Consider the following 17,495-nt stretch of genomic DNA (forward strand, 5'->3'; position numbering starts at 1 on the left):
TGCAGAAAGACAATAAAAAAAAACGTGTTTAAGTAGTTTTGCCGCATTTTAACTTGTTCTAAATGAACAACGCGATTAAGCCATATCTAGACTATTTTTTAAGAGATATATATAAATGTATCCGTGTCCCTTGTTCAACTAGTTTTCATCTTCATGAGACAACTTCCAATAGCTGGACACTTGTGTTACATTTACCTTCTTGCCTCAAAATCATTTGCAATTGTCACTTTCATGTTTTATAATATTTCAATAGTATTTCTATTCATTGTACTCACTCTACTAATTTATTGGAATTTTATTTTTATTTAAAATATAATTATAAAACAGGTGAAAAAGTCAGATACTCAAAATCATTTGCAATCGTCACTTTCATATTTTATAATATATATAAATAGTATTTTATCCACTGTACTAATTTATTGGAATTTTATTTTTATTGAATATATAATTATAAAACCTTAGGAAAAAGTCAGATACTAAGATAAAAAGGAATATTTACTCACCCAAAATATCGTCAAAAGTTGCATGTTCATGGTCCTAAAGAAAAAAAGACGTTCACATAAACCACAAAAAATGAATTTACATTGCAATCTGCCTTTATCATAGAACACCCTTTAAAGAACCAACTTGTTTGCTTGGCATGTCCATGTATTGTAATGCACACACGTCAATGTCCGAGTGTGTTCAACTCACGTAGAGGATGGGGATGATGGAGGGGTCATCCCTGCGGAGTATATTGGGAACGTACTCCGCCTTTGGGACCTTAGAAGAGATCAGCTGAAGGAGAAGGAGAAGCAGAAGGAGGAGAGGAATGGAGGATTTAGTGGGATGTGAGGAAAGACAGAGTGGAAGATGGAGAAAATGGAGCAAAGTGGGGGGGGGAAATGAAGAAAACGCCAGAGTTTAAGAGAACTGAGAGGAAAGGGGAAAAGAGCAAACTCTATCACACTCTCATGCCTGCAGGGAACGTACAGCTCTATATAATATTCACAGCGAGATGGTAGAGAATATATTAGGGGCATTTAGGATACTGCACCTGCATATAGATTTACCTCCTGAGATTTTAACCTAGATCTGCCATCAGTATCTAACCCTAAAGTAACCATTTCCTAAAAAAAACATTTTTATTGTTACCAGGGACCCTTTTTAGCTGCAACAATTCCAGAGCCTACATTTTTAAAGGGACAATTTCACAATTTCAGTTCACTCATTATCAGTGACTAAAGTCTCCAGCTTGAGTTCGGGGTGTGTAGTTTGAAAGACATGAGCATTTAACAGGAAGGAAGGGTCTAACAAAAGATGTTAGTGAGTTGCATTGTGGGAAATGTAGGATACAGTGCTTTGGGGACTATACCAACGTATCCTCATTTTTCGTGCGCTTTCCGACAAATGCCCAGCAACAAGTGACAATTTCCTCTTGTTACCTTCATACAGTCTTTTCAAAATAAACTTCCGTGGTCAGGTTTAGGCAACGAAACTACTTAGTTAGGTTTAGGCAACAAAACTACTTAGTTAGGTTTAGGAAAAGGTTGTGGTTTGGGTTAAAATAACACTGGAAGTGGCGTAACTTAAGTACGGCAGTAAACGTGATAAAAACTACTTAGTTAGGTTTAGGCAACAAAACTACTTAGGTTAGGTTTGGGAAAATATTGTGGTTTGGGTTAAAATAATTCTGGAAGTGTCGTTATTTAAGCTCAAAGTTACATGACAAATAAATCAACCATGACTTCTGGTTTCACACCGGGTACGAACATCGGTCTCCTGGACGAAAGTCCGGTGTTTTTTGACCCACCCATCCACCGCGAAAACGTCCCTCGGTGGTGTTTGTCGCTCTTTATACTCCCTGGTTCATGATTAAATGAATTACATACTAACTGTTTTTGTGGAATATATACAAATTACAGTGCATTACTTTTCGTAGGTATAGCTTCGAACAGTGTATGAGAAACAGCCTGTCTATACTGAAGACTAAAAGTCAGGATATCTTGGCCTCAGCTGCTGATTTTGGGTGTAATACTGTATTAAATAGGTGTACAATACTGATCTGTTACCATGATTTTGGGAGGTACAAAGTCATCTCCTTCACAGGCCAGCCTTTCCATCTCTCTCTCCTCCTCCCAGTCTAAATTGTCATCAAGTCCTCCTTCATCCAAGGCACTACAGGAGGCCTGCATATCTCCGCCTAGAAGAGAATATAATACACCGGTGGTGAGCAAAAAGACTCGAGATAATAGGGTGCAGGCAGAAGTGTCGGGTAGGAGGGAAGAAAGGTGACACAGAAAGAGAAAATCTGAGGGTGAAGGAGGGACGTGTCCAGGAAGTGGAGAGAGGTTAGTGCGGAGGAGATGGGAACAGGATGGAGTTGTTAATAATGTTGCCAACATAAGAAAATGACAGATGGAACAGGGAAAATAAGAGACAGCTGGCAGAAGGGGAAAAAGGAGTGACTGATAGTGAGTGTGGCAGATAACAAGGAAAACCAAACTGGGATCATCAGAGTGCGGCTATTCTAAGAAGGGAAGGTGTCGCATACGTGCTTCTTTGACATGCAAGCATAATGTATATTGTTACACACTATATTGACACTAAATGATCAATTGAATAGTTATTTGATGATTACAGCATCTCAAATATAATCATATCACGATCAGAATTAAGAAATATCAACAAACTCTTTAGAATTACAGTGTAATGATGCGTAATATTAGGAATCTGAAAGACAAAAAAAATAGAAAAATACTAAATATTACCCTTATGCTTGTCATTTATAGTGGTAATTTGCATAAAAAGAAACAATTCAAATGATTAGCAAATAAATTATTGTATTTTTATTTAAATATTTGCTTTGATTAAACATTGGCATTAGTAGTATTATGTACTATACGCTGCATAGCAGAGCTAGTGTTAGGAAGTTAAACAGCTCATAATTCCCCCTCTATTATCTATTTTATATTGCTGTGAAAACATCTCCTTCAAACAACTATTTATTCAAGTTTCTCGACAAAAACAACATTTTAAAACATTACATTTGAACACATCATACCGTTATAATTTACCTTCAGCCAATACTCATTATTGAATAGAGCTTGAACGCATCATAATATAACTCAATGCAACCTTTGTTGACATTAGCTGTTAGCTCCGTTATTTAACCAAGCAGGACTGTGCTTCCCACCGGAATATCTTTTCTGGTTTAATAGCGTGTCGCGTACCCTGTTCTTATTTATTTGCTATCTATGGGGTTGGAGTCCTCGAGTGTGTTATTAATATATCTATATGCTTTTTGTATTTTTACCGTTTCAGACAACAAACTGCAGGGGGCAACAAAACCACTTGGTTAGGTTTAGGAAAAACGTCATGGTTGGCCTTAAAATAAGTAAGTAAACTAAGTACAATACATACGGAAACAATGTCATATAAGTACGGAAAACACGATACAAATGGTGTCCTGGTCGGAAGTCCTGTGTTTGTTGGACCCATCCATCTTCCTTCCCACCTGCCATAAGTGTTTTTTCTCGCTTTTTATTCTACGTCACTAGCTCTGAGCGTAGCATATTTAAGTAGATGCATTTACAATGCAGCCAGTACAGACTACATGGCGTGCAAATGACACGCCTAAAGCAAGAACGGCGTTCTTATAACATGCTTTTGCCTTGCAGCATTATCGTGCCGTTCACACACCTTTTCGTGCCGACCAGGCTGGTGGGGCAGAGGATTTTTTAAAACTCTCACTCAAATATCTATCGGCCTTAAAAAATCCAGTCAAGTTTAGTTCAAATATTTTGTCACTAGGTTCTGTAAACTATCTAATAAAGAAACACTAAAGGTACCCAAGGTGAAATAGCAGTTTGAAAAGAGAGTAAAGAAAGAGAGTATGAGAAAGGAGAAAATGCAGAGCAAGATTGACGATTGATGTCACTCCTCCAGAGACCAATACCTTTCCCCCAGGACAGAGGAAAAATGAGGCATCAACCACACCATTAGACTGTCATCAACAGTTCATTTATCTTTCATCACACTCTGAAACACAGAAACACTGAAGATGGAGGTGGAGAAAAAACATAAAACCACAGATACTCAGACACCAACATAGACAAACCGCACATGCAAACAGTGTGTGTTGATACTCGTATTCAAAGGCCTTTTAGAAACACACGTTCCTTGCATTGACATTTGCACCAGCTGACACAGTCGGACTGAGACGCACACTCCAATTTGGAAGACATACTCACAGAAAGAGAGAGCATCACAAAGTTGAAGAAAGACCCACGGTCATAGGGAGACAGATGGACAGGGTCAGAGTCAACAGCAGAGACAGTCAGTTTGTACGTGTGATGGTGTCTTTTATGTGCAAGTGTCTTTGGATTTTTTTTGTGTGTTAGTTGTTCTTGATCTGCCAAAACCAGGAACTGAGCTGTAAATCTGTGATGACAAAATGTCACCAACAGCGAGGTCTACAGTACAGTATACTGTCATATCACGAGTCCTGTTTGGCATGTGTGCGTTTGTACATACTGGATGAAAAGTGGCTTTAACTTTCAAGTAATTAAATCACCATTTAAAAACACTAAAAATATGAGTCATATTAGGCCGCCTTCCAGTTGGCCAATTATGAATGAAGTTAAATTAGCAATATCATAATGAAAATACATTTAATTAATCAATTCTACATCCAAAATTGTACTTTAAACTTAAAGAGGACCTGTTATGCTTATTTTCAGGTGCATGCTTGTATTTTGGGTTTCTAGTAGAACATGTTTACATGCTTTAATGTCCAAAAAACGCTTTACTTTTCTCATACTGGCTGTGCTGCAACACCTGTTTTCACCCTCTGTCTGAAAAGCCCAGTCTGCTCTGATTGGTCAGCTGGCCCACTCTGTTATGATTGGTCAACCGAACCAAAATCATCAGACTCCCCTCCAGCTCCGCTCTAACTAGCTTTGTTTGGGGGCGTGCCAAACTATACACTAGGCAGGTATTATGCAAACGTGTTACTTGGTGACATCACCACGTTACGGAAAAAAAGGCGGGACTTCAGGCAAGGCATTTCAGGCATTTCAGGAGCAGTGTTTCTGTGGGGGAGAGTAACTCCCTTTGGCGAGGCATTGTAACTTTGCAGACCTTTTACATGTACAAAAAACTATATTAAAGGAAAGGGGGAAAAGCACAAAAGCATACTACGTCCTCTTTAATATGTAAAATGTATCTAAATATCAAAGATAAAAGTAATACTCAGTGGAGTTTGGCTTTGCTGACGGGTACAATACATGTATTTCCGACTAATACGTTGTCAAATAAAAGTAGGACATCTCCCAAACTGAAAATACTTAAAGTACAAGTACCTCAAATTTGTACTTTCTTGTACAAAGTACTTAGTTACTGTACTTTAGACTTTTGCAGCTGGCAGTATTTGTCACCCCCTATATTATGTACTGTAATTTGCATTACTTTTGACTCGTTGACCTTCATTAAGGACCACAGATGATTTGGACTCATTCCAGCTGTACTGTAAGTCAGCTCATATACTGTATATCAAAGGGCTGATTACCAGACCTTATTTATAGCTGGCAAATGCCGCTAAGTGGCTTTCAACGCCGTACGAGCCACCTGTGTGCGGAAATTAATTAATGACAAAGGCAGCGAGTGCAGCACAAAGCAAATTTAAGCTGTAATCAATCTGCCAGTCAAGATGTGAGGGAACACTGGGTCAGATGGGTTATTTATAACCACCTATACTGTTCAAAATGTGTTACTGCAGCTGTTTTGATGGATTATGAACGCTAGAGAACAACGGGTCACTAAACATCTTTAAAAGGACATGTTTGTATCTGGCAGTTATTGTGATATTTAACTTAAACATATGAAAATTGACTGCACTGAAGTGGTTTGACATCATTTAAAAAGAGAGGTCTTACAGGTTCAGGTCAATTTTTACTTCTTCTTCCCTCAGTGCATGGTAGGAACTAGGGCTGGGACGATACACCTCTCTCCTGATTCGATAATATCACGATACTTGGGTGCCGATTCAATAAGCATTGCGATTCTACAAGTGTTGCAATTCGATATTACGATTTATTGAGATTTGTTTTTTACTTTTTAACACTAGACCATGGGAAAAAGTTGAATCATACACTTCTTGGGACTTTTACTTTGGAAAATCTCTAAACTGTTACGGTAAAAATGTTTGATTTTCAGCATGTATGTAGTCAGAGATGTCCTGAAGTCAAATGTATCATTCATCGTTAGGCATTATTTAATAATACATTTCCCTCACAAATTGGTGGTATTTTCTTTTAATTTATAAGGGACATGTAATGTTTTAAACTACTAGTGACTATAATCCAATCAATCTTATTTCCATATAACCAGACAACTTACCAACACCTCACCAACACTTCCAATTTACATTCCACATAAATGTACACAATTTGTAACTATGATTTGGTTACTTCAGAGTTAAAGCCTCTTTCCATAATTTCTTAATTGCACCATTTCTGTCCACCCACTGCAACTGTAAGTAACTGTGTGTATCAGCATCTGTGTGAGTGTGAGTGTGTAGATGCATGTGCGTGAGTCTGTGTTAACTCACTGTCTCTGGGTTCAGTTGAGTCAGTCTTGACAGGGGTGGGGTCGCTCCAGGAACGGCTGAAACTCTTCGATCTACGCTCAGCGAATGCTAGTGCAGGCGGGGAGAAATAGTCACACACTCCACACACACACTAACAAGCCCGCAAACCGTCTGCTTCCTCTACATCACTCACCATCTAAAACAACACACGTGAAAAGGCGGATGCAGCCCACAAATATAGTGTACATACGACGCCATCCCTCCTCTGTACAAGCGCACAAACAAATGCCTGCGTGTACAAACAAACACATGTATGTTAGTACGTTAACAATCCTATTTCTTTACATTATAAAAGATCTTGCTGCTCATCATCCGTACGGATTTAAAAGGACTGTCCTTGTTTCACTAATTTACTGAGCGTCGATAAAATCAGCTCTGCTTTGAAGAGTAATCACTGTATATTTTTAGACTACTTGAAAGTCTTTGACACGGTTAATCAACAGCGTCCCTCTCGGCGTCATATTTTTTTTGCTTCTCTGTTCATTTTGCTGCTGACACCAACTTGTTCTTTTCAAGTACAAATGTATTTTCATTAGCCGAAGCATTCATAAGGTCAAATACTCTGTGATCCTGACTAGATTATAGATTTTTATTGTCGGAGCCAGATTGATCTAATGTTTAATTTTTTTGTACATATACATAAATCATTTATTTTATTAGACCTAATCAACATGCATTGGGACCAGATTCTGTGGCCATGAATGTCCGCTCCAGGAGAACTATTTTCCTCCTACACGCGATGTAGTCTGTACTGGGCTGCAATGTAAATGCATCCACGTAAAATATGCAACGCTCAGAGATAGTGATGTAGAATAAAAAGTGAAAAAGGAATGGGAGGTGGATGGGTCCAACAAACACAGTACTTTCAACCAGGGGAACGGTGTTTGAGACTGGTGTTTTGTTTTGAAAGTTAAGCATTTTTGTTTTCCATACTGATGTTACGTGGTTTCCGTATGTATTTTACTTTGTATAAGTACTTATTCTAAGCCCAAACATGACGTTTTTCCTGAACCTAAGTAAAGTGTTTTTTTTGCCCCCTGCTGGTACTGCTTCTTAATACACGCGTGTAATATTCATGCCTCAGCGAGGCCGAACGTTACACTGACACGTTATCCTCTGGTAGACAGGCAGGTCTATTACACGCTTTGGCGTAATATCGGGTTGCCTCACAGCAGGGAAAGTCTGAGGTGTGGAACTACTTTGATATTACAGCATTAAGAAGACTTTGGGTTTTAGTAAATATCTACAGTGCAAAATTCTGCTATGGTACATTTTGTGAGTCGCAATGATAGGTGACACATTTGGGTTTTAATTAGGTTCGGGCTCGTCTGCCAAAACAGTTTTTTTTAATCACAAAAGTCTTTACACCTTACATAATTGTACGCCACTTTTACGTATTAGACTAGAAACATCTTGTTTGCTATCATAAAACTTTGACATTTGCAACCAAGTTTTGCACATACTGTATAATTCAACACGTATCACCTTTTCAAGCTACATTAATGCAGCATTTGCTGAACAAAACATGTAAATGACATATTTTCTGTAATAATCCAAAATCCAATGGAAAAATCCCATTGGCTTTTCGCTGAGGGAACTAGGGCGATGTCAAAACACTAGAAAAACTACAGACCAGTCACATAAGATAATTACACACACATTGCCATTGAAGCCACATCTAATCCAGAACAAGGAGGAATCTATAGATTTTGGTTTTCTCTCCGTGCCTTATAGATTTGCAGTGACACTCACACAGACGCACACCCATCCAGCATTATCAATCATCCCTTTGCTTTTTGCCTTTTTAAAAAAAATATATATAATTTAGTGTCTTTGTCTTTAAACTTTACAACCAACTGGACAAAAAGCCCCAACAAACATTCAAAGCAATGCAACAGGAAAAGACCACCTACACACTCGTACATACACACATGCGCAGACTCGTATCGCTGGCTTATGAACGCACACACTGATGAACATCATAATCCTCAAGGTAATGCAATAGAGCGTCACAGAATCCCAGTAAAGCAGCAGCGTTTGGTGCCACACACATGCAAAAACACACACCAGAAAACTAAAAGAACACAGATGATGGCGGGGTGAACAACATCAATTTGAGCAAACATATCAACCACACACACACACACACACACTCACACAGACACATCTCTGACTCACTCTGTGCTTTCATCCTCCTGCTGCCCACCATCCGAAGATGCTTCCGGAAGTTCCTGTGGGTAGAGGAATCAAAGCAGACGAGGGATAGCAGAGGACAGAGGAAGAACCGAAACGTAAAGAAGAGAAGGAGGAAAGAGGGAGGGGTGGGCGGGAAATAACAAAGCAAAGGAAGACAAATAGGAGAGTTTAGTGTCAAGCAAGAGGTTAAAAAAAAGAAGAGATAATTATAGGTAAATATACTCATTTCCTCATCAGTGTGAGTGGAAAATACTTGTCACAGGAGCAGTGTGGGTTTTAATGTACCACATTGCCAAAGTACCTCTTTTCATCCTTTTTATAGTGTCGATTTATGAGACGCAGGAGATTCATTCATGTAACAACAGCCAAAAGGGAAACCCTTCTTTGGTATTTTGTAGGTTTTGATGCCTCTGCTCTAAGCAGAACCACATCAGAGGCAAGGATGGTGCATCAGAGGGTTATTTAGCTGAACTGGTGTGTTTCATTACTTTTGTTACAGGCAGATGAGATGTTGCTTTGTTGATCTGTGTTGTGTCTCTGTGTGTTCAACACGGATGGAGTTTGGCCAAGACGTTCATGCCTGATTGATGTTGTTTATATCTGAGGCTATAGCGCCTGACCAATACTGGTCAACATATTTATAATATAACATATTCGAGACTGAAAATCAATGAAAATAAATCAACCAATATCTTTTTTTAATATAAATGCATAACATAAATCGCTCTGAATTAGTTATCAAAGAATAGTGACTCTGACTTGTATTAAGCAAGACGTAACGTTATAAATACGTCCAGAAGATCCTGGAGATCCTGTTACATGTTAAAAATAAAGTAGGGGATTAATCAAAAACATTTTTTATCTGTTCAAAATGTACCGTAAAGGGATATTTGTCAAGTATTTTATGTTCTTATATGCTGACTTGACTATGACTTGCCCAAAACTGCATGGGATTATCATAAAGTGGGCATGTGGGAGACTCGTGGGTACCCATAGAACCCATTTTCACCCCTTTGAAAATGGCCATGACAGTTTTTTCTTGCCAAAAGTTAGCACAAGTTTGGAGCGTTATTTAACCTCCTTTGCAACAAACTAGTATGACATGGTTGGTACCAATGGGGTAGGTTTTCTAGTTTCATATACCAGTATCTTCACTAGCTTTAAAACTGAGCCCGCTACAACGTCCGAAAGATCGATTGCGTTAAAACGTTAAAGAAATTAGTGGCATTAAAACGAGTTTACATTAACATGTTATTATCGTGTTAACTTTGACAGCCCTAAAATATCATGCCCTAATGTCATCAAATAACATTAAATGCCATTAAATTTAAAGGTGCTATTGATAACATTGATAACATTCTGGTGTCACACTCTCCCTCCCCTGTGCCATTGCATTCACTTTATAACAAGTGGTTGCCAGTTTGTTGCACAACCTGCATATTTTATGGTCCAGAGACTCAGACAGACAATCCGGGTACCGGAGTGAAGCTGGGCGCTTACCGTCAAACTCATCCATTTATCCATTTTTTCCACACCAACTGGCAACTTGATTGCTGACAACACAAAGATACCACGTGATACCAACGTTGTGGCAACCAAACGTCAGATATCTTAAACATTATGATTCATTTTGGGCCCATCAAAATTTTTTAAACGATCAATTCACAATCATAATTTCTTTTGGGAAAAGCAATACTTTTATTCGTCACATTTCTAAAAGCTCTGTGGATGTATACTTTTTATTGTTATTTGTCTACATAAAAATGTTATCAATAAGACCTTTTAAGGTTTAATCTAAACACTCGTTTTAACAGTTGCTATATCAGATGCCTTTTCTTTTCTGTGCTGTAATCAGCTGCTCCAACAATCACGCAAAATCCACAAGCCTCTGCTCCATAAAATAAACATCACTTTAGTTCACCTACATTATAATTCTCCATTAAATCCTGCGTACACAGGGCCGATGGTGAGCCGCCACCCTGCATATATCTTGCTAGCTTGGTACACCTATATGCTTCCCATGTATTTCTTGAGCACTTTTTATATCCGCACTGTAGAGGTCTGACAGAAGCGGTACACTTTTGTTATTTTTTTCCCCCAAAGCCTGTGTCATAACCAATTTCACACCAGCGCTTTGAAACTGAATAACATTTCACCTAGGCAACCTTAATCTTTCGAAGGGTGCGACTGCTGACCGTGAACAACCCAAACATGCAACAACCGTACTTCCACTGTCAGTGGAAATAATGCCGCAATAATGGCGGCGTGGTATATCTGTGAAGATATCGGCCGGTCAGGTTCTATTTGAGTCTGTTACTGGATCAAACACAACAAATTTAACATCCTTGTTTTGAAAGAACCTGGATGCACAAAGCAGGCTTTTTTTAATCCTCATTATTCAAGTGTAGTTATAAATAATCTACAGTGCTGTATCTCATTGAGGCTAATCACGGGCTAATGATGCTCTACAATGCAAAACATTCTTCTGACATCCTTATTCATCAGTAGAGTCACAGGTGCAAAACTGTGCGTCAGCCTGTTAGAGCTACATTGTGATTATTATACACTGACTGACTATATAAAGATAAAATGTATACTAGGGCTGTCAATCGATGCAGATATTTAATCCTGATTAATCGCATGATTGTCCATGATTAATGGCGATTAATCGCACATTTATTTATCCGTTCGAAATGTACCTACTAAGTATTTATTATTCTTATCAATATGGGAGTGGGCAAATATGTTTTAAGAAAATGTATGTATATATTTATTATTGGAAATCAATTAACAACACATTTAGCATAAAAAATATGCTCACATCATAACAAACACAACAGGCAACAACAGCTGTCAGTGTGTACCCGTAGAACCCATTTTCATTCACATATCTTGAGGTCAGAGGTCAAAGGACCCCTTTGAAAATGGCCATGCCAATTTTTCCTCGCCAAAATTTAGCGCAACTTTGGAGCGTTATTTAACCTCCTTCGCGACGAGCTAGTACGACATCGATTGTGTTAATACGTTAAAGAAAGTAGTGGCGTTAAAACAAATTTGCATTTATGAGTTATTATTGTCTTAACTTTGACAGCCATACACATTTGCCAAAGAGTAAAACATATAATTTCCTTTTTGTACCCTATATTTTGGAAACATGGTTGTCATCACACTTGGTCCGTTTCTGTCATTCCTGTTGCTTTTCACTCTCTAATGACAGAATATGTCAAACATTAAATAAAAGGTTGTGTTATAGATGACTAGCAATAAGCTACAAGGTAGTTTCTCTTTTGTTTTCGCTTCTCGTATTAGCCTCCTAAACGTCGACAAGGGCTTTTATGTCTCTTAGCAACAATAAAACCTTCTGACGAAACGATACAGTATATTTGTGGTCTATAAGTAATCAAATAAAGAGGCTTTGCATTACCATGTTCCACTTGAAATCCATTTAGTGTATTTAATAACAACAAAGCAATGGGGTTTGCAGAGTCTTCTCTGCGACTTCCTGCCTGATCCTGACATGATGTTCTATGCAAGAGCCCCAGATAAACATCCTTTTATCTTTCTGCCTCCCTCCCATGTCGCATCTACACACAGTTTCGGTACGACACTCATGATTAATGATCTCAGCGTGTGTGTGTGTGTGTGTGTGTGTGTGTGTGTGTGTGTGTGTGTGTGTGTGTGTGTGTGTGTGTGTGGGTGTGGGTGTGGGTGTGGGTCCGTGTTTATCTGGTGGTGGAGAAGCACATAAAAATAGAAGCAACATAAAAGGAAAGTCTTTGTCCTTGGTTTACCTCCATAAAAATGCTGTTAAGAAACGGATAACTTGCAACATCAGACAAGATTCACTGCTAATTTTATGAGCAACACAAATGACATCACGCCAGAACTTAGCGATGTCGCTAATCTATAATTAGTACGGTTACTTTGTACTTTGAGAAAGAGATCTTAAACCCAGTAATACACCGAGTCACCCTGAATGTCCTGTTCTTAAACCTCAGCTGCCCACAAAGGAGAGGTGTGGACACAGTTAATGAGATTTAGTCATAAAGAGAGGAAATGTGAGCGAAACCATGGCCACCTCCACTTCCAACTAAAGACAATCTGACAGGTCCTCCCTCCCCTCTTCTTCTCTGTCTCTCCATAACTTGTTTCCATCTATTTTCCCAGTAATGTGTTCCATATTTTCCCCTATGTTTTGCTTTAATTGGATGCTTTACTGCCTACTCCTGTTCAATATTCTCAATGTCTTTATTTGAACAAAAATGATGATCACACCTGCATTATTTCACACATTGATTTTGTTCCTTTGCTGCCTAACAAGTGATAATTCATTCCTCTTTTCTCTCCTCTTTACTTCTTGCCTATAGGGTTTCTCTAAATATTAGCATCAAAATATACTTTCTCTACTCCACATACATTATGCAGAATGACCCGTTTCAGAATAATATGTATTGAATTATTGGATTATGATCGTTGATGCATTAATGTGTAAGCATTGCAGCAGGTAAAGGTGGGGCTAATTTTAACTACTACTAACTGAATTACTGCTGGGTCAGAGGTTTGGACTCGAGTCACAAATTCGATGACTTTAGATTCGACTTGACTTGGAGTTTTAACATTCACTCGTGACTTCACTTGGACTTGCGCCTTTTGACTTAAAGATACTTGATACCTTCCCCCAAGCCCAAAGATGAAAAAGTATGTTATTTAAAAAGTGTTCCACAAATCAATTAATTTCCTTAATCAACTAACGTTAACGCCATTCATTCCCAGCAAGTCGATACTTAATTTAATTCCCCAGGTCTACTTTGTTTAAACCAATCCGACAGCATCCAATCAAGTTTCAGGAGAGAACCATGAAGAACTAACGTTACGTTACTGAAAAAATTGATACTACAGATGAACTAAATTCAACCAACTGAAGCAAACAAGCTTGAGGAGCTGACTTGTCATGTCCATCCGCTAGAATCCACACTGCCCATCTGCAGTAATTAAAGGTGCAGTGTGTAGGATCTGGAGGCAATCTAGCGGTGAGGTTGCAGATTGCAACCAAACATTTTATTGAACTTCTCCCGTGTGCCCAGGGTGTTGGAGAGCTACGGTGGCCAATGTGAAAACGCAAATGGCCCTCTATAGAGCCATTTGGAGCAGAGCCAGTGCGTAGAGAGTGTGAGTACGTGGGAAGTGAGTGGTGAAGCGAGAGAGAGAGAGAGAGAGAGAGAGAGAGCGGCAGGAGCGGGTAACGTTATCGACTCCGGCCCAAGCAGGAAAAGTTAACAGAGTGTGGTTTTTCCATTCTGGGCTACTGTAGAACATGGCGGTGCAACATGGTGGAGGTCCGTAAAGAGGACCCGCTCCCCATGTTAATATAAACGGCTCATTGTAAGGTAACTAAAACACAATGATTCTTATTATCAGGTGATTATACGCTAAATAAAACACATTTATTAATATTATATTCCATTTCTGCCAATAGATCCCCCTAAATGTTGCACACTGGTAATTTTAAGCAAAGTCATACTTCAGAAAATCAAAAAAAAAAAAAAAGAACCAGATTGTTTAGAGATGGTAATGCATGATGAAAAGGAAAGTGAACACCTCACATCAAAGGGTACAGGAGGGTGAAATCTACTTTCCTATGATGAAAAGCACTCTTAAGATTGCAGGGGCTGATTAAGATCAATGCTGAAATTGCTCTTCTACTCTCTCTTTGTGCATTGCTGTTGTTTGTTTCTGTTGGTTAAAATTGTCGTCTATGCGGGGATGAGGATCTGGCATTTGACAGGAGCAAACTGCTACTGTATGAAAGTAATCATTTCCGCTCTGCTTTGTGGCTTAGGCCATATCTATACTAATGCAGATAGATTGAAAAACACTGTTTACATGTCAAAGGTTGTTCCCTCCACACTGGTGTTTTTTTATTGCTTTCTTAAAGTTTGCCATCCAGATGGAAATTAAAATATACACAAACGCAGCTCTCCACCATATCTGCTGTTTTCAAAGGGTTGTTCGTTACAGAGAAATAAGGCTGAAGAACAAAGTGTTCCACTAAGTCAGGAATCCAACGCATACTGCAAGAAATGTCAGGTCTCATGAGTCATTTTCCCTTTATTCACTTTGAGCTGGTTTTCCTGTTTGATCTGTTTGCAGTGGTCAAATAGTGAGAGTAAAAGACTTGAAATAAATAAACATGCATTTTAAAATCTGACTGCGCCAGAGTGGACATGGCCTTAGTGTGATAAGTTATTCTTTTCAAGTGATGGTTTCAGGTGGATGCAGGATTATGTTCCCAGTTTTTTTCTAGTGCAAGGAGGTGAAGTGTTCCTAAAACTTAGTTCTGTTATTCTTTCCACTCATTTTCAAATCACTCATTTTGATGAAACAACACTCAGCGCTGACACTGCAGATGGATGACACTGAGATGTCAAAGGAATTGAGATGTACTGCATGGTGTCACAGTCACCATCTGCCTCTGCGTGACGGAGCGTCTGGGCCCCGAGTGGGACGTATCCCCAACTTGTTACTGATGTCTTTACTCATGCAAGTGTTACAGAATCTCACTCCGTATGCTTTTACTTTTAGGGAAATACAAATTCACCCTGTTTTGTTAGGGTTAGTACAGAAATATTTGCGGTAGAATGCATTATGCTTAGGGCTGCACGATTATGGCCAAAATGATAATTCCGATTATTTTGATCAACATTGAGATCATGATTATTCATACATTTTAGGAACAAAATATTTGTATTTCATTTCGATGTTGTGCTACTAAATGTTATCCTTTTACTTTGTTATTGTCATCTATAGTGGTTATTTGCATAAAAGACACAAAATTCAACTGATTAGGAAATAAATGATTGTATTTTTATTTGTATATTTTCTTTGATTAAAAAGAATCTTGGCATTAGTAGTTCTAATTATAATTTATTAAGCTGTTTATAGCTAGTTTTTAGGAAGTTAAACCAGTCATAATTCCCTCTCTAAGTCACATTTTATATTGCTGTGAAAACATCTCCTTCAAACAACTGGATTTATTCAAGTTTCTGACCAAAAACTACATTTTACAAGTTTACATTTGAATGCATCATGATAGCGTTTTAATTTACCATCGCCCAATACTTACTTTTACCGAGTAGAGCTTGAACGCACCATAATGTGCTCCGTGCTGTCGGCAGACGAGCCACTCACTGTGATTACTCTGAGCAGCATCATGAGAATGAATTACAACATAATAAGTTGTTCCAAATGTTTTAAGGTTGTTCCACCACGGCTTATTTTGGACTTGCAGTTGTGAAAAATTGCAGCTTTATGTCTTCTTGTGACGGCTGCACATGTGTGTCTGATTGGCAAAAAAAAATGGATATATGAATCTGAGACTGCTGAAAATCGTCCGGCTTCAATCGGCTGCTGATTGACGCTGCATCTCTAGCTGCTAGTTTAGGAAGTGCATAATTTATGCAGCAGAGTTTTCTACATGTATGAGCGGAGCATTTTAAACATCAATATCGCAGTCAATCATATTTATTTAATTGTGGGAAGCCAAAATCGTGATTGCGATTAATATTCAATTAACTGTGCAGTCCCTAATTATGCTACACTTGTATTTTAGCTTTGAATATATTGAAGTCTGCTGAATGAATGACTCAAATGTCACATTTTGCAACCTGACTAACTACCCATTTTGATCTTTTCAGAATAAACATTTGATTCACTGTGGGTGGCAGTAAAAATCCGGCCTAGAAATTGGGGCACTTTTTAAAGCTGCTGACGTCTTCACCTTCAAATGCCAAGTTGTGATGCTTTCTTAGTGAAATTAGACACGGCTGTAAATAAGCGACAACGGATCTATAGCCATAAACAAGTGCAAACAGCACGACAGCAAAGCACACCCTGGCAGGGGCCGCTTCGTACCTCTGGATGACTTCTGCTGTGTCCTGCTCCCTCACTCTCCTTTTTCTCTGAGCAAATCCCCGGAAAGCCCTGCCGGGACGTGGCACAGTATTAAAGGGATGAGCGAGCGAGAATGCTGGCGTAGCGAGGGGTAGGACAGTGAAGGGGTGGGGGGGGAGGCTGATGCCAGGGCTTTTAGCTGCAGGGTTTATTTGGCTGTGAAGGGGAGGCTGTTGTAGGTAGGCAGCAGCTAGCGTTGAGTGTAAAGACCAGGAAGTCAAAGCATATCACCAGCTCTAATCTTATTTTATATTCATCCCTGCAAAACAAATTTGCCAGTCTGCATGTGGTATAATCCATCTTCCAATAGGGACGCTGATCCTGTGACCTTATGTGTCTTTTCAGTTCATTCTTTTGTTTGTTTTTGGGGAATTTTATGATGCTTTCCCAGAATCAGTCACAGATACTTGCTGTATATCCGAATGTGCAGTTTAAAGGAATGTTGAGATTTGAGTGTCATTTTGCACCTGGAGGCTCAAGTAACAGCTCCACTTGAAATAATGCACGTTCTCCAATGCTGCGGCTTTAACACTTCCTATTCACAGCCTTGGCGTTCATTTTTCATGGATATATTTTGAATGTTAAAAGCTGTAATCCACTAGCAAGAGGTCGATGGCAAAGTTGCTGTGGAAGTCTGCCATTCATTTAAATCATTGTTAAAGTTTTGAAAATGTTCTGGCCTAGCAGAACGTGACACCAATTTATGTGTCAAAGTACAAAC

The 17,495-nt window shown here is 38.8% G+C and overlaps 1 protein-coding gene across 1 annotated transcript in view; it reads right to left on the reverse strand.

Annotated features, from left to right (window-relative positions):
• The window catches only part of nsmfa (NMDA receptor synaptonuclear signaling and neuronal migration factor a), a 52,852-nt gene that overhangs the window by 13,682 nt on the left and 21,675 nt on the right, over nt 1–17,495 (reverse strand). Inside the window, 5 exon segments of the mRNA XM_074617573.1 lie at nt 504–537; nt 694–777; nt 2,052–2,182; nt 6,590–6,676; nt 8,807–8,859. Coding sequence (XP_074473674.1) covers nt 504–537; nt 694–777; nt 2,052–2,182; nt 6,590–6,676; nt 8,807–8,859 — 389 coding nt within the window.

This window comes from Sebastes fasciatus, chromosome 19, assembly GCF_043250625.1.
Source record: "Sebastes fasciatus isolate fSebFas1 chromosome 19, fSebFas1.pri, whole genome shotgun sequence".
Lineage (NCBI taxonomy): Eukaryota > Metazoa > Chordata > Actinopteri > Perciformes > Sebastidae > Sebastes > Sebastes fasciatus.